The 16,303-nt window shown below is 38.4% G+C and overlaps 1 protein-coding gene across 2 annotated transcripts in view; it reads left to right on the forward strand.

Moving 5' to 3' along the window:
- RAB27A (RAB27A, member RAS oncogene family) overlaps positions 1-16,303 on the forward strand; it is a 70,018-nt gene that overhangs the window by 30,283 nt on the left and 23,432 nt on the right. For both annotated transcript variants that reach the window (XM_008143166.3, XM_028147784.2), the window contains one exon: positions 10,952-11,124. In XM_008143166.3, the coding sequence (XP_008141388.1) occupies positions 10,972-11,124 (153 nt within the window). In that variant the 5' untranslated portion in view covers positions 10,952-10,971. The remainder of the gene's footprint in view (positions 1-10,951; positions 11,125-16,303) is intronic.

Consider the following 16,303-nt stretch of genomic DNA (forward strand, 5'->3'; position numbering starts at 1 on the left):
GTCATTGGAGGCACATTTGGCCATGGGTTGGACATTCCATTGCAGGGACATGGTTGTGTTCATTGTGGGGTGCTTCCACATTATTTGAGGTATTACTCAGCAAAACAAACAGCCACGCCTTTTGCTACTGTATTGCCTGTATTTTGCAAATGGCATGTTCTATAGTGTGCCCTTTCTCCTGTTACCTGTGTCTATAAAACAGGAGGTACTTGTCACAAACTGTGAGTAATATAACACTCAATGTTTTGTTAAGTTTACTTTCCATAAATTCTCATAAACAATCATATTCTGATTGTAGAAGAGGCTTGGGCAGCAAATAACATCTTTTGAGTAAATGAATCAATGGTCTCCATAAATTTTTTAAAAAGATCCAATATCTCATTTGAGTCATTGACAGTGGTCATCCAGAAGAATATTTTCAAGAATTATTCCAGTGCCTCTTATTTCCTAATGTATAGTTGCTTGTATTATTTGTTAGTTGGGTTATGTTGGTCACCTACTGAGATGATGGGAACATTTCAGAAATAGTAAGGTCAACGCAGGGTTGAGAATGCTGATTTTTTTTTCTTTATCCTGGTCTTTTCTCTTTAATACTTATAAAGAATTTGCAAATGTCTGGAGGAAGCTTTTGCAAATGAGGGTACATTTGGAAATGTACATTTAATTCAACAGTATTTACAGATAATTTATTTGTTCTCTGAATAACTTGCTATGTTGGAATATCACCATCTACTAGAACTTAGTCTTTTCACTTTGTTTAAATGGGGAAGTGGAATATTCCTATGTCACAGGCACACTTATAAATATTGGGCTAACAGGTATGCAAACTTAGGTCCTGTCAGTTTTTATCTATGAACATCTCCTTTTTCTGTTAAGGATAGACCTATGATATTACTGCAAAACTCTGTATGATAGGAGTTCCTTTATGAGTCATAGGTTGTAAGTGACGGTCTAATGCAGTTACAATAGAATATTCTGAATTTAATAACTCAAACTCATCTTTCAATAAGGAGACAAAGAGGAGCTGGATTCCAATTGCTGTCTCCTCTTATGGAAAGAACAGCCCCACTATGGGACAGCACACATCTTGTGTTTGTAGTGAAAGTAGATGTGTTTCACTTCAGGGTATAGGAATTGCAATGGTAAACACAGTTGCCTCTACTGATATGTTGGTACGTTATAAAATGCCTCTTTTGTCCTGCCCTACTCTGTATGACTTCTCTCCACCCTTTCTACTATCTCTATTATATGGGTCCTCCAGAATATCAAGTATGGGTCAACAATGGTGCCATAAGAAACCAAGAAAGCCCTAACTGGTTTGGCTCAGTGGATAGAGCTTCGGCCTGCGGACTCAAGGGTCTCAGGTTCGATTCCGGTCAAGGGCATGTACCTTGGTTGCAGGCACATCCCTAGTAGGGGATGTGCAGGAGGCAGCTGATTGATGTTTCTCTCGCATTGATGTTTCTAACTCTCTATCCCTCTCCCTTCCTCTCTGTATAAAATCAATAAAATATATTAAAAAAAGAAAGAAAGAAACCAAGAAAAGCCTACTGCTTCTTAACATTAAAGTTAAAAAACACTGATAGACTTTAGAGTTCTATGCAGGTCATTGGTATGTGAAACTTTTTCTCTAACTGCACCCCTGGATAAGGGGACATTAAAATGTTTGAAAGAATATATGGCAATATAGTTCTCAAAAATGCTGTTATGTGCTATTATTTGAAAACTAATAGTTATATTCACATGTGCCTATTTCTACACAGAAATCAGGCAAGGACAATTGAAGTCCATGAACTATGTAGGGACATTGTAATATTTTATAACCATTTTCACAAATTGAAAGTATTTTCCAGTAAAACGTCTCTTCAGAGAAGTTTTGATTCCTGAATCAAAGCAACTATAATTGAGGCTCTTGGCTCTGAAGGAGGGGAAACAAATAAAATTAAAATCTTGGTGTGTTAGAAAATAATATAGGATTGGAATTTAGAAGACGTAGGATCTAGCTCAGCCCCATTATCTAACCAGCTGGTTGACTTTAGACCATTCACTCGCCTTCTCTGGACCTCAGTTTCCTATTCTGAAAAGTAGAGCATTCCACTGATGAATTTCAGATCTGAAATTGCCCAGAATCACAAAGACAAAATTCATTGTTAGATTGGAATGCTAAGGTAGCTTTTGTGATGGATAGAGACCTCATAAGCTAAAGACAAGTTTCAATTATTGAATGTTTAACATAAACCAAGCAATATCTAAAAACTTTCTGTGGTTTATGTCACTTAATTCTTAAAATAACCCAATGAGGTTAATAATGCTATCTCCATTTTTACGGTTGAAAGAATGGAGGTTTAGTTTGAAGAACTTGGACCACATTACAAAAAGAGTCAGGATTTGAACCCACCCTACTTGCCATCACATTACGAAAACACCACTCTTACAGTGTAAGTCTTGTACAGACATTAAGTTCTCTTTAAGGATCATAAGCAGATAAAGTAAAATCATGAATGTTTAGTACTGTCTATAGCCTATGGTAGTTGCTCAGTTCAGTTAATATTATTCCATCCCATGGGCAATAGAGGGAAATTTTGACTTTTAAGAAATGGCTGAGTTATCTGGAAGAGTTTTGAGATTATTTTGCCTTGATAGGAGATATAAAGGTTGGAGTCTATGATTGAGTTTAATAGGAAGCTTCATGGAGAATTTGGGCAATGGTGTGTGTGTGTGTGTGTGTGTGTGTGTGTGTGTGTGTGTGTGTCTATGTGTTTGTGTGAAAGCGAGAGCAAGAAATAGATCTTTACCACTCTATTCTATCTTATTCCCTGAAAAACCAATTAAGCATGTTTTATTTTTTAAATAAGGAAGAAGATCATTGACTTTCTCTCACAAGGCAATTATCACCACATAGTACATGTTGAGGAAGTGGGTGTTCCTTGCTTTCTATTGTTAATCTGATGAGAGTGAGGGTGGAGAGCACTTTGAAAAAATATTTGTATAAGGAGGAGAGACAGAAGTGAGCTGAATAAGAAAGTCTTTTGCATCTCCCAAATTGGGGCATTCTTGACTTTTTAGGAGACATTTCCTTGAGGTGTTTACATGCTATTTCTTCAAGGTATTTACAGAGTTTAAAGAAATGACCTCAGGTTCAAGTTCTTCACAGATCCTTATTTTATTTTAATCTTATTAAATTTTAGTTTAAGGACTCAGTTCTTTCTTGACAGTTTTAGGAAAGGACTATTGTCTGCATATTGCTCTTTAGAAGCTAGATTGCTATATGATGATGCTAATAGCAGTTATTACTAATGATAGCAGTTAATAGCAGCTAGTACTATGTAATAGCAGTTACATAGGACTTACTATGTGCCAGGTACTTTATATATACGCCAATTCAGTCCTCACAACGGCCATCTGAGGTAGGTTTACTGCTGTGCTTCTTCATACCTAAAATGTGTTAATGGTATATTCTTGATCTTGTTAGAGGACACAAATCAAAGATTTTCACACAGCTGTATCTCCAGTGCCCCCTGATTTAATAGCAGCTGCAAGGTATTGTGAGTTGTAAGACTGTGAACTGCAGGATGCACCCCAGTGTTAAAAAGTTGAAATAAGGAAGTGGATGCACATTAGAATTAATAAACCTCCAATTTTTTCTGTCTTTCAACAATATGTTGGAGTTGAGCCCATGCTAACATGTGGATAGACTGCCCAAGACCCAGTTACTCATCTCCTCATGGTGCCATCTGTGACAGAATGGCACCGACATCCTTCCGAAGGGAGAAGTGTGTGTGGTATTTACCATTTGCCTCTAGGGCTGTGATGAGCATTGTTGTATGAATGCAGGTGAAGTGGTTGGCCCATGGACATCTGACCTAGGCTTCTGACCCATTTTCAGCAAGAGCAATGCAATTGGGAAGCCTTGATGATTGGCTTCCCAAGCATCCACAGGCTGGAGTACTTACTGAAAATGCTATGCACAAAATAATGTTTGCGTACCCCAAATGTCAAATTCTGCCTGTGTTTTACTGTTTTCCTCTCTGTTCTAAATTACTGACATAAAAAATAATTTATATTATTGAGTGGAGTTTATTTATTTATGTATTTATTTTCTGGAAAACAGGCCCCAGTAACAATACTTGAGACTTGAATAACAAAATTAACCTTTTGCACTCAGATGTCGAGTGTGACTCGACACGGTTAGCATCGGTAGCATAGGGATTAAAATTGCAAGCGAGTGCAAAGGGTTAAGAAACAAAAATAATTTTTTTATATGAAGACTAGAGGCCCGGTGCATGAAAATTCATGCACTAGAGCGGGGGGGGTCCCTCAGCCTGGCCTGCCCCCTCTCACAGGGCAGGAGGCAACCGGCAATCAGGGGAAGGCAACGTCCCCATCACACCTCTGCTTCTGCCACTGCCAGCAGTGCAAGCCTCGGCTGGCCCTGGTTACCTGAGCCTCGGCCGGCCCTGGGCGGCTGGGCAGCCGCCATCCAAGGCTTGCCTGTGCCTTGGGCTGGCCCTGGGCAACTGGGAAGCCGCCATTGGCAGCTTGCCTGCACCTCAGGCCAGCCCTGGGTGGCTGGGCAGCCACCATCCAAGGCTTTCCTGCACCTCAGGCCAGCCCTGAACGGCTGGGGGACGGGGGGATTTGGGAGGTAGGTGTGCGGAGTGGCCGGACCTGCCTGGGGGCAGGCCCAGCCATGCTGCACGCCTGCCGCACTGGTGGAGCTGAGGGTGTGGCTGTGGGCACTGCCATCTTTGAGGGCATGACAGTCAATTAGCATATCCCCTCCTTATTGGCTGTGGGTGCTGCTATCTTTGTGAGGGTGTGATGGTCAATTAGCATATTCCCTCTTTATTAGATAGGATGGTTCTATATGAAAACCTACTTGCAGTTGAACCTTCACATATAGTTTATCTTCATTTAGTGGTGATCAGCAGTGGTGAGACAACCACATGTGGGACTGCAGGTTGGGTTTGGGGTTGTCGTTTGCTATGGATTAGGATTATTTTCTGCTGAAAGGTGGAATAGTTCCATTAATTCCAGGCTTTGACTCTCTGGACCACAAGTTCAAATAAGGAGCCTGTCACATCAATACCCTGCCCAAATCCTGAAAAATCCTCATTATCACTTCGAAGACTTGCCTGCCCCCTGACTCCTTTTATTTCCTTGCTGCTTCCTTACTCTTTAGACTTCTGGCCTCTGTTAATCCAGATCAACTTGGTCTTGGTGGCCAGTTTAGGACAAATACTACATAGCCCCCTAATTTGCTAAGTTTCCCCAACTGAACTCTTTATTTTATTATTTACTTACTAGAGGCCTGGTGCACGAAATTTGTGCACGGGGTGGGGTGTACCTCAGCCCAGCCTGCACCCTCTCCAATCTGGGATGTCCGACTGCCCTACTGGGATCAGGCCTAAACAGGCAGTCGGACATCCCTCTCACAATCCAGGACTGCTGACTCCCAACTGCTCGCCTGCCTGCCTGCCTTCCTGATTGCCCCTAACCACTTCTGCCTGCAAGCCTGATCATCCCCTAACCACTCCCCTGCCAGCCTGATTGATGCCTAACTGCTCCCCTGCCAGCCTGTTTGCCCCTAACTGCCCTCTCCTGCAGGCTTGATCACCCCCAACTGCCCTCCCTTGCAGGTCTGGTCCCTCCCAACTGCCCTCCCCTGCTGACCATCTTGTGTCCACATGGGGGCAGCCATCTTGTGTGTTGGAATGATGGTCAATTTGAATATTACTCTTTTATTAGATAGGATATATTTATAATATGTTTTTAAATTGATTTGAGAGAGAGAAAGGAAAGGAGAGGGAGAGAGAAACATTGATAAGACAGAAACAATGATGGGCTGCTTGTGCATGCCCCCTACTGGGTATCGAGCCTGAAACCTGGGCAACCCAGGCATGTGCCTGGACTGAGAATCCAACTGGGCTGTCTCTAGGGCTGTGTGTTTTGGGACGAAGCTCAACCAACTGAGCCACACTGGCCAGGGCTGAACTCTTTATTTTATTGTCTGATCATGGGTTGATGTGTTTTTTGCCAGGTCCCTGAGATAAACGGGAGGGGGCTTCTCAACCAAGGAAGCCTTTGTCACTCATCATGCTTTTCCCCATTGTTTATTTATCTTCCCCAATTGTTTATTGAGTGTTCTTCTCTGCCAGTATTCCTTTCTCCCAAACTGTTTACTGTACAAGCTGTTCAAGTGTAGAAAGAAACTATACTGTGGTGGAGATACATTTTGGGGTACAGACTAATTACAATTGGGATAATTATAAGTAAAAATTTAAGTTTGTTGGTTCAATGTAAGTTTAAAGCAACAAATCATTGCTTTTGGTGCTTCTGATTATTATGAAATATTTCTAGTCTTGAACCATTTGAACATGTGATCTGTCAATGTGGACTGTTTTAAACCAGTTTTTATCAGTCTAAGCCAGTAAAAACCATTTTATAGATGACTTGAACTATTTACAAGCAGTTTGATAAAATTAGAGCAAGTATGACCCAGCTAGAGATAGATTGAATTGGTTAGCACTAGCTTGATTCAGTAAAATATATTCTTAATCAATCAAACCTTTTGTGAGCCAGTCAGAACCTGCTTTTCCAGATGTGAACTTAGAGCTAGCTAAAAGCAGTCTGAAGCAATTTGAGTTATTAAAACAAGACCCAGGTTGGGACAGCCTGGATGGACCTGGAGAATATTATGCTAAGTGAAATAAGCCAAATTGAGAAAGACAAATATTACATGATTTCACTTATTTGTGGAATCTAATGAGCATAATGAATTGACCAATAAAATAAGACCTGAAGCATGGAGACATGGAGCAGACTGACATACTTTGATGTGGGAGTGGGTGGACGAGAAGAGATAAACCGAAGAACGTGTATACCTATATGTATAGCACATGGACATGAGCAATAGGGTGGTGAAGACCGGGGGAGGTGGGTAGAGGCTGGGAGGAGGGAGGTAAAAGGGGCAGGGGGAAATGGGAGACATCTGTAATGCTATCAACAATAAAAAAATACATAAAAAACCCCACACAGACCCAAATAGCCCTGGCTGATGTGGCTCTGTGGTTAGAGCCTCAGCCTGTGCACCAAAGGGTTGCTGGTTTGATTCCTGGTAAAGGGCATGTACCTGGCTTGCAGGTTTGATCCTGGCCCTTGTATGTGTATGTGCGAGAGGCAACCAATCGATGTGAGAGAGACACATCGATGTTTCTCTCCCTCCCTCTCTCTCTTTTCACCTTCTACTCTCTCTTCCAAAAAAAAAAAATCGATGAAAAATATCCTTGAGTGACAATTAACCAAAAAACAAAACAAACAAACAAAACCCAGACCCAAATAATTTTGATTAAATGTCTGGTTTTAGCCAGGGTGGTTTTAGATCAGTCAGAGATGGTTTTCTAGGTAGAACCTCTTTTACTCAACTCTTTCACTCTGAACTAGCAGAACCATTCAAATTCTTTCGAACAAGTATGAGTTTGTCAGAACAGATTGCTGTGTTTCATACAAATCGGAATCTGCTTTTAAGCTGGTCATAACTTTTGAACTTAACATATCTATTTAAAATGAATTGAAAATCATTTGAGCCTGCCAAAAAAGAAGTAGTTTGAAAGTGATCCTTGTCGACTCAGCAAACTATTGTGAGCCAGTCAGCAATCGTTTGTGCTATACATATATATTTTGACCCCTGGCTAGTGTGGCTCAGTTGGTTGAGCACCATCCTATGTACTGAAAAGTTGCTGGTTCAATTCCAGGTTATGGTTTCTTGAATTCTTTCTTTCTATAACAATAAAATAAAAACAATTAAAAGTAGTACTAAATATATGTTTTGAGCTTCCCAGTGGTAATTTCAGAAATTGTTCTAGGTCTTCAGAGTCAGTCTGCTCTGTCCATAATGGGGAGAAAGGAATAAACTAACGTTTACTGAATACCGAGGACATGCCAAGCATTGTGCTGGGCACTCCACAAAGAGTATCCCAGTCACTCTGGCTGGCGTCGCTCAGTGGTTTAGTGTCGACCTATGAACCAGGAGGTCATGGTTCAATTCCTGTCAGGGCACATGCTCAGGTTGCAGGTTCGATCCCCAGTAAGGGGCATGCAGGAGGCAGCTGGTCAATGATTCTCTCTCATCATTGATGTTTCTATCTCTCCCTCTCCCTTCCTCTCTGAAATCAATAAAAATATATATTTTTAAAAAGAGTATCCCATTCAATTCTTAGAACGATGTCTTGAGATAGTGCACATTATCTTCTTTTTCATAGAATGGAAACATGAAATACAAGGTTTAAAGCCCCTGAGTGTGGGTAGATGGTATGTGAGAAACATGGGTACTCAATCCAGCTCTGCTTTTTCTTTTTTGTTAATCCTCACCCGAGAATATTTTTTTCATTGATTATTAGAGAGAGTGGAAGTGAGAGAGTGAGAGAGAGAGAGAGAAACATTGACATGAGAGAGACACACAGATTGTGTGCACTCCAACCGAATTGAACCACAGACCCTTCAGTCTGCAAGCCAGCGCTCTAACAACTGAGCCAAACCGGCTGGGGCTATATCTAGATGCTTTTAAGCCCAACATGCATTTGTAAAAACGTGAGTGATGGACACAAAGTTTGGGCTAGAATGGACACTGGTTGTGCAAATGAATTAACCTTTCTGGGTTCTATTTATCCTTTAGAAAACCGAGCCCAGAGAATGAAAGGTCTGAGCATTTATTTTCAGATAAGGCAGATCATTGTCTAAAGGTACAGTCTGAAGAATGCAAACTGTGATGAATATTGATGGTGGCATTTCTATACCTTAAGTTATAGCATTTGGTTTGTTAATACTTCCTTTATGGTGGGTTGGTTTAGGGACAAACTTATGTATTGCTATCAGCATGAATAGAAAACAGAACTCATGAAGATCATCTGTAGACTTACATGTGTGATTCTTTTCCCATGATACCATTAACTTTTGGTGCAACAGAGATAGTTTCATCTGTCTTTACGTTCCACTCAAGTGGGTTTAGAGAATTCTAGAGTAGTGATACCATTGGTGACAGCATTTTCTTTTGTACCTTAAATGATATAAAAACATACTTATAGAAATGACCAATTTTTTTTTCAAATAAAATGTAAAGAGGAAATAAGGCAGCCACAGTGTCTTCTTGCACCACAGTCATTGCAGAATTTGGAGTTGCTTTCTGCTTCCTCATTCATTGTAAGAGGGACCCCCCAAAAATGATTAAACATTAACTGGACCTACTTTAAAATTCTTAGCTCTTATTTCTGAATAACTTGGAGCCAAGTGAGATGCTGCGATATGATACACTAGAATATTTATTTGTACCCAAGTGATCATCTTTTGGAGAAGAATTCTGTTATATACCATTAATACTGGCAGCCTACACCTGTGAATACAGAAGCTATGACATAGGAAAGCCATCATCTGTAAAATGTCATTCTTTATAGTGTGCAAACAGAATTATGAATGTTTGTAGAGGCTCTGCCCTTATCGACCGACCAACCATATCTGAATGTGAAGTTAGTCTGCACTCAGACACTCTGAGGAAGTACATGGAGTGGCTCTTGGGTCTCAGCAATCAGGATTTTTGAGCATAAAGTGAGTCACCAAATTGAGGATGGGGTTGGGGTGGGGGTGGCAACCTGAGGATGGGGGTGGCAACCTTCAGAACCGATGGATGTCCTTGCCTGAGTTTTTATTAATTTTATGAACCTATGGAAATAATTCTATAGGACATACTGAGAATTGTGGTAAAGTTACTGGGTATGGGGCTGGGAAAAGGAGACGATGAGAGGAAAATCAGCAGCATCTAAGGTAGGGGATCTGATGTGTGTGTGGATGGGGGAATATGTATGTTTGAATGGGCAAGTAGAGTTGTCAGTGGTAATGTGATAGCTGATTATTTTTCTAATTTTCAGGAGGATTTCTTGGAATTAGAAATGGGAGGGAAAGAGAAGCCTTCCTGGGAGACAGACTACATTTTTAAACAGACCGAAATTTTGAATAGTTTGAGTCTATTTAGAGGATAATAAAAAAAAAAAAATCATGAAAAGTGCCGATTGCAAAGGATAAAAAATAAGCATCGTTAGGTCTTGTTGGTAAAAATAATTTTTCTTCTCTAAAGTGGACTTTTGTGTTAGTCAACATCAAAGAGCTGAATAGGTAGCATTTCTTGTTAGAATATCAAGGCAAGAAGAGGTAAATGAGCCCTTCGTTGTGAATTATGGTCTCTGTGCAGTGACTGCTCAGATCTTGAACTCAGTTTCCAAGTTAGCAGTGAGAGTCCAGAAAAGTCTGATTTAATATGTGTCATTTATAATAATAATAATAATAATAATAATAAAATAATAATAAAAGTAATGAAGCTTCAAGCCAGATGTTACCTGCTAATTTAGCATTGTCTTTGAAGGAACTATAATGGCCTGGGAAAATGAATAGGCTAAGTGAAATTGCCTAAATGTCCAAGTAAAAGGCGAGAAAAGCCAAGGATCCAGCACTCGAAGACTTTGAAAAAGAAGTAGAGTTGGGGGAGAAATTGGAACCACTTGTGCTCTAAGAATTGTTATTATTCCTGTAACATTCTCCTCTCTCTCTCTCTCTCTCTCTCTCTCTCTCTCTCTCTCTCTCTCTCTCTCGTTAATTTTTGTTCAAATGATCTGCATATGAGACTTAATGATCATTACCTTCTTGATTATCATTCTCACTTGGAATTTTTGTCTTAAGAGTACTGTATTCAATTTAAACTGAACTGTTAGTTATTTACTATTTCAGTAGCAACTCTTCTAGCAAATTACTAGGTCTTTGGGTGCAGTGAACAATATCTAATCCTCTCCTCACAGAATTGTTAGGCATATAGGTGTTACATAGACGTACTTGTTGACCTGGATATGAAAGTAAGCCACTTTATTCATGGAGGAGTCTAATATTTTGTAATGTTTGTTTTTTGCAGGTGAACCAGAGTTCTTCATTATGTCTGATGGAGACTATGATTACCTCATCAAGTTTTTAGCTTTGGGAGACTCTGGAGTAGGGAAGACCAGTGTACTTTACCAGTACACAGATGGTAAATTCAACTCCAAATTTATCACAACAGTGGGCATTGATTTCAGGGAAAAGAGAGTGGTAAGTTCTATATCCTCCCATCTAAAAATGTAATCTCTCTCTAAAAAAAAAAAAAGGGTAAAAATGTAATCTCTGAGTCCACATTCGCCTGTCTGTTTAGTTCACTTTGTAGGAATTAGGAGGACAAAGGTTGGAATCTAAAATTAAAGGATACAGCCCTGGCCACTGTGGTTCAGTTGGTTGGGCATCGTCCCATGCACCAAAAGGTTGCTGGTTTGATTTCCAGCCCAGACGCATGCCCTGTTGCAGGCTAAATCCCCAGTAGGGGGCATTCAGAAGGCAGCCAATTGATGTATCGCTCACATTGATATTTCTGTCTCTCCCTTTCCTTTCCCCTCTCTCTAAAAATCAATTAAAATCTTTAAAAAATTAAATTAAGGCATACATATGAAAATGTATTATATTTAATCCTGGCAATGTGATCTAAAAGGCTGTGCTGAGGGACACTTCATATATAACTAAGTAGACAAAGTGAAAGTGAAGCTTCTTTTTAATTTTTCCTCGATACCTTTTTGGCTTGTATCTTCCCTCTGAAGTTCTGCCCCTTATACCCCTATTTTATCTGTTATATTTTCCACCTTTGATGTCATTCTTAATGACTTTTCTCTTAATTAAGGTCTCAGCAATCCCACATGGACACTAAGTGGCAGAACTCGCTGCTGACAGGAGGGTGTGGTTGGAATAGGAATGCTGGTAGTGTGTGTTGATCTGGGAAGTAACAAGGGAAACAGAAGTTCTGCAGAATGATGAGGGAAGAGGCTCTTTTTTTAAAAAAAACACACACACATTTTTATTGATTCAGAGAGGAAGGGAGAGGGAAAAGGAGATAGAAACATCAATGGTGAGAGAGAATCATCAATTGGCTGCCTCCTGCACACCTCCTACTGGGAATCAAGCCCACAACCCAGGCATGTGCCCTTGACCAGAATCGAACCTGGGGCCCTTCAGTCCACAGACTGACGCTCTATCCACTGAGCCAAATCAGCTAGGACAAGAGGCTCTTTTATTTTTTATTTTTAAAGGACCACACAACCAAAAAATATTCTGGTGGTGGAGGGGAAGGCAAGAGGTCACTGTGTCAGAGTTGCAGAGGAATGAAGATGGCTTTTTCCATGAACTATATTTCTTGCTAAAAAATTGACTGTTACCGTGAAGCCAGTCAGGAAGTGGTCAGGAGATCAATGACAAAGACCCTGCCATGGAACATGTTCTACCTGGGAAAGATGCAGAGCCCCTGTCTCCCGGACAGAATCATTCATTCCCTTCTACCCACCATAGGTGTTTTCTTCCATTACCAGAGAGTCTTCTAGAGACTCAGACCCAATGAGTAATAATAGGATCTTCATGAAAGTTTCAATATTGACATATAATTGGTAGAATTAATATATATGTGATTATATTTATTTATTAATTCCCATTTTATAACCTTGTTTTTTAAAAATAGCTTTCTTGTTATATAATTCACTTAACATAAGCTTCACCCATTTAAAGTGTATAATTCAGTGGTTTTTAGTATATTTACAGTTGTGCAACTATCACCCCTATTTAATTTTAGAGCACTTCATCATCCCAGAAAGAAACCTCATACTCTTTTGCAGTCATTCCCCATTTCCCCTCCCCCCAGCCACTAGTCTATTCTAGAAGGATTTGCCTATTTTCTGGACATATCATATAAATGGAATCATACAATATGTGGCCTTTTGTGTCTAGCTTCTTTCACTTAGCATGTTTTCGAGGATCATTCATGTTGTAGCATGTATCAGAACTTCATTCTTTTTATGATCAAATCATATTTCATTGTATTGATCTACGTACCACATTTTGATTATCCATTCATCTATTGGTGGACATTTGGGTTGTTTCACTTTTATGCATAATGTTTCTATTAACATTCATATATTTTTTGTGTGCATGGACTTGTTATCATATCTCTTATGTGAGGACGTATGTTTTCAAATATCTTATGCATATGCCTAGGAACTTCCAAAATTTGCCAAAGATGCTGCACCATTTTACATTTCCAGAAATGTAAGAGGGTCCCAAGTTCTCCATATTCTCACCAACTTTTGTTATTATCTATTTGATGATAGCCATTCTAGTGGGTGTGAAATGGTATCTCATTGTAGGTTTGACTTAAATTTCCCTAATGAATGTTGTTGAGCAATCATCTTTTCATGTGCTTTATTGTCCATTTGTATATTGTCTTTGGAGAAATGTCTAATCAGGTTCTTTGTCTATTTCTTTAAATATACTTTTTATTGCCTTTATTTTGAAGTTGGTTGTCTTTTTGTTAAATTTTAAGAGTTTTAAATATATTATAGATAAGTGTTCTTATTAGATATATGATATGCAAATAGTTTTAGCTCTTACATTTAGGACTATGATCCATTTTGAGCTATTTTTTGTGCATAGTGTGAATAGGGATCCAACTTCATTCTTTTGTTGCTCCAGTACAATTTGTTGAAAAGACTATTTTATCTCTATTGGGTGGTCTTGGCACTCTTATTGAAAATCAGTTGACAATAAATGTAAGGTTTATTTTGGAACTCTCAATTCGATTATATTTATCTATATGTCTATCCTTATGCCAGTACTATACTATCTTGATTACTGTAGCTTTGTAGTAACTTTTGAAATTGGAAAGTATGAGTCCTCATTTTTTCAAGATTGTTTTGAATTCCTTGCAATTCCATATGGATTTTAAGGTCAGTTTGTCACTTTCTACAAAGAAGCTAGTTGAGATTTTGATAGGGCTTGCATTGAATCTGTACATCAATTTGGGGAGTATTTTTATCTTAACAATATTAAGTCTTCTGACCCATGGTCATAGAATGTCTTTTCATTTATTTAGATCTTCAATTTCTTTTGACAGTGTTTTGTAGTTTTCAGAGTATGTGTTACCTTTTTTTGGTTAATATTATCTTTAAATATCTTAATCTTTTTCATGCTATTGTAAATTCAATTGTTTTCTTAATTTTATTTTTGAATTGTTTGTTGCCAGTATATAGAAATACAATTTATTTTGTAAATTAATCTTGAATACTGGAACCTTGCTGAACTTATTTATGCATTCTGTGTGTGTGTGTCTGCATGTGTGTATTTATTCCTTAGGATTTTCAATATGAGATCACATCATCTTCTATTTACTTTTTCCTTTCCAATTTGGATATGTTTTATTTCTTTTTCTGGCCTAATTGCCCTGGTGAGAACCTCCAGTAAAATGTTGAGTAGAAGTGATGAGAGAGGACATCTTTGTCTTTGATCTTAGGGAGAAAGCATTTTAATAGTCACCAGTAAGTACCAGTAGAATATAAACTATGCATTTCTCAGAGCTGCTGTTTTTCAGGTTGAGGATGTTCACTTCTGTTCCTAATTTGTTCAGTGCTTTTATCATGAAAGTTGCTGGATTTGTTCAGATAGTTTGTCTGCATCTATTGATATGGTATTGTAGTTTTATTATTATGGTGTATTACAGTGATTGATTTTTGTATGTTACACCAACCTTGCTGTTCCTTTGCACTATTACTGTCATACAAATTACATCTTTATACACTGTGTACCCATCAACACAGATTTATAATTATTACTTTATGCTGTTGTGTTTTGATTAGATGAAAGAAAGGATTTAAAAAAATACATTTTTGCTGTCTTTTATAGCTCCTTTGCTGGTACGCTAGATTGATAGTATTTTTTCTTTTAGCACTTTGATTATGTCATCCTACTGCCTTTGGCCTTGATTGTTTTAGATGACAAATAATCTCTTAGTCTTATTGGAATCCCTTGTATGTAATGTATCACTTTTCACTTGCTGCTTTTAAGATTCTCTCTTTGTCTTTGGATTTTGACAGTTTGATGATTGTGTGTCTAGTTTTTATAATTTTATCTTTCTTGGAGTTAACTGAATTTTTGAATATACAGATGAATGTTTTTCATCAAATTTGGGAAATTTTTTGGCTATTATTCTTCAAATATGTTTTCTCTCTCTTTCACTCTCTCCTCTTACTATAGGATTTCCAGTATGCATATGTTGGTATGTTCGATGGTGTTTCATAGATTTCTGAAACTTTTCATTTTTCTTCATTCTTTTTTCCTTCTGTGCCTTGGAGTAGATAATCTCAATTGACCTATCTTCAAATTCAGTGGTTATTTATTCTGCCAGTTTAGGTCTGCTCTTGAGCTCTTCTGATGAATACTGTATTGTACTTCTATATAGTAGAATATCTATAATATTCTATTTTTTATATCTATCTCTTTATTGACCTTCTTTATTCAGTAGGGCATTATTCTCATACTTTAATTTTTCAGACATGATTTTATTTAGTTCTTTGAACAGATTTATAATTGCTGATTTAAAATATTTGTCTAGCAAGTTCAACATCTGGGCTTCCTCAAGAATAGTTTCTATAGGTTGCTTTTTCCCCAGTATTTGGGCCATACTTTCTTGTTTCTTTGTACGTCTCATAACTTCTGTTGAAAACTAGACATTTGAAATAATAAAATGTGGCAACTCTGGAAATCAGATTCCTTCCCCCTCTGAGTGTTTCTCTTTTTTTGCTGTTTGTTTGTTTATTTATTTATGTTGCTATTTGCTTATTTAGTGACATACCTGGGCTAATTCTATAAAGTGTATTCTTTGTGTAGCTCCCGAAGTCTTTGCTCAGTTAACTTAGTGGTCAGCTAATGAGTGGACAGAGCATTTCTTAAATTCCTTACACCAGAAAGTCCTCTTTTCTGAGGGATTGTGTGTGTGTGCGTGTGTGTGTGTGTGTGTGTATGTATGTGTGTGTGCTGTGACATGTGCTTAATACTCTAGTAGATGGTTTATAAATCTGTCTTAGCCTTCACTTCATGCTTGAGAAGAGCCTTAAGGTCAGCCAGAGGTGTGAGCTTAAGGCTTTTTCAGGTCTTTCCTGAGCATATGTACAGCCCTAAACATGAGCATGGCTTAATAGATAACAAGGAATATTTTGGAGCTTTTTCAAATCTCTGTATAGACATCCCATTTCCTGTTTTTTTTCTTTTTTAGTCTTTTTGGTTAGATTTTTTGTTAGCCCCAACTGGTATTTTTTGCCTTCAGTAGCTGTGATGTTAAATACTTGATGCTGATTATTTTCAACAATACCCTAGGGATAGGGTTATTCTCACAGAGTAAGCTCTGAGGCAGGTAAAATAAAGACCA

The sequence above is a fragment of the Eptesicus fuscus genome, chromosome 5, assembly GCF_027574615.1.
Source record: "Eptesicus fuscus isolate TK198812 chromosome 5, DD_ASM_mEF_20220401, whole genome shotgun sequence".
In the NCBI taxonomy this organism is placed as follows: domain Eukaryota; kingdom Metazoa; phylum Chordata; class Mammalia; order Chiroptera; family Vespertilionidae; genus Eptesicus; species Eptesicus fuscus.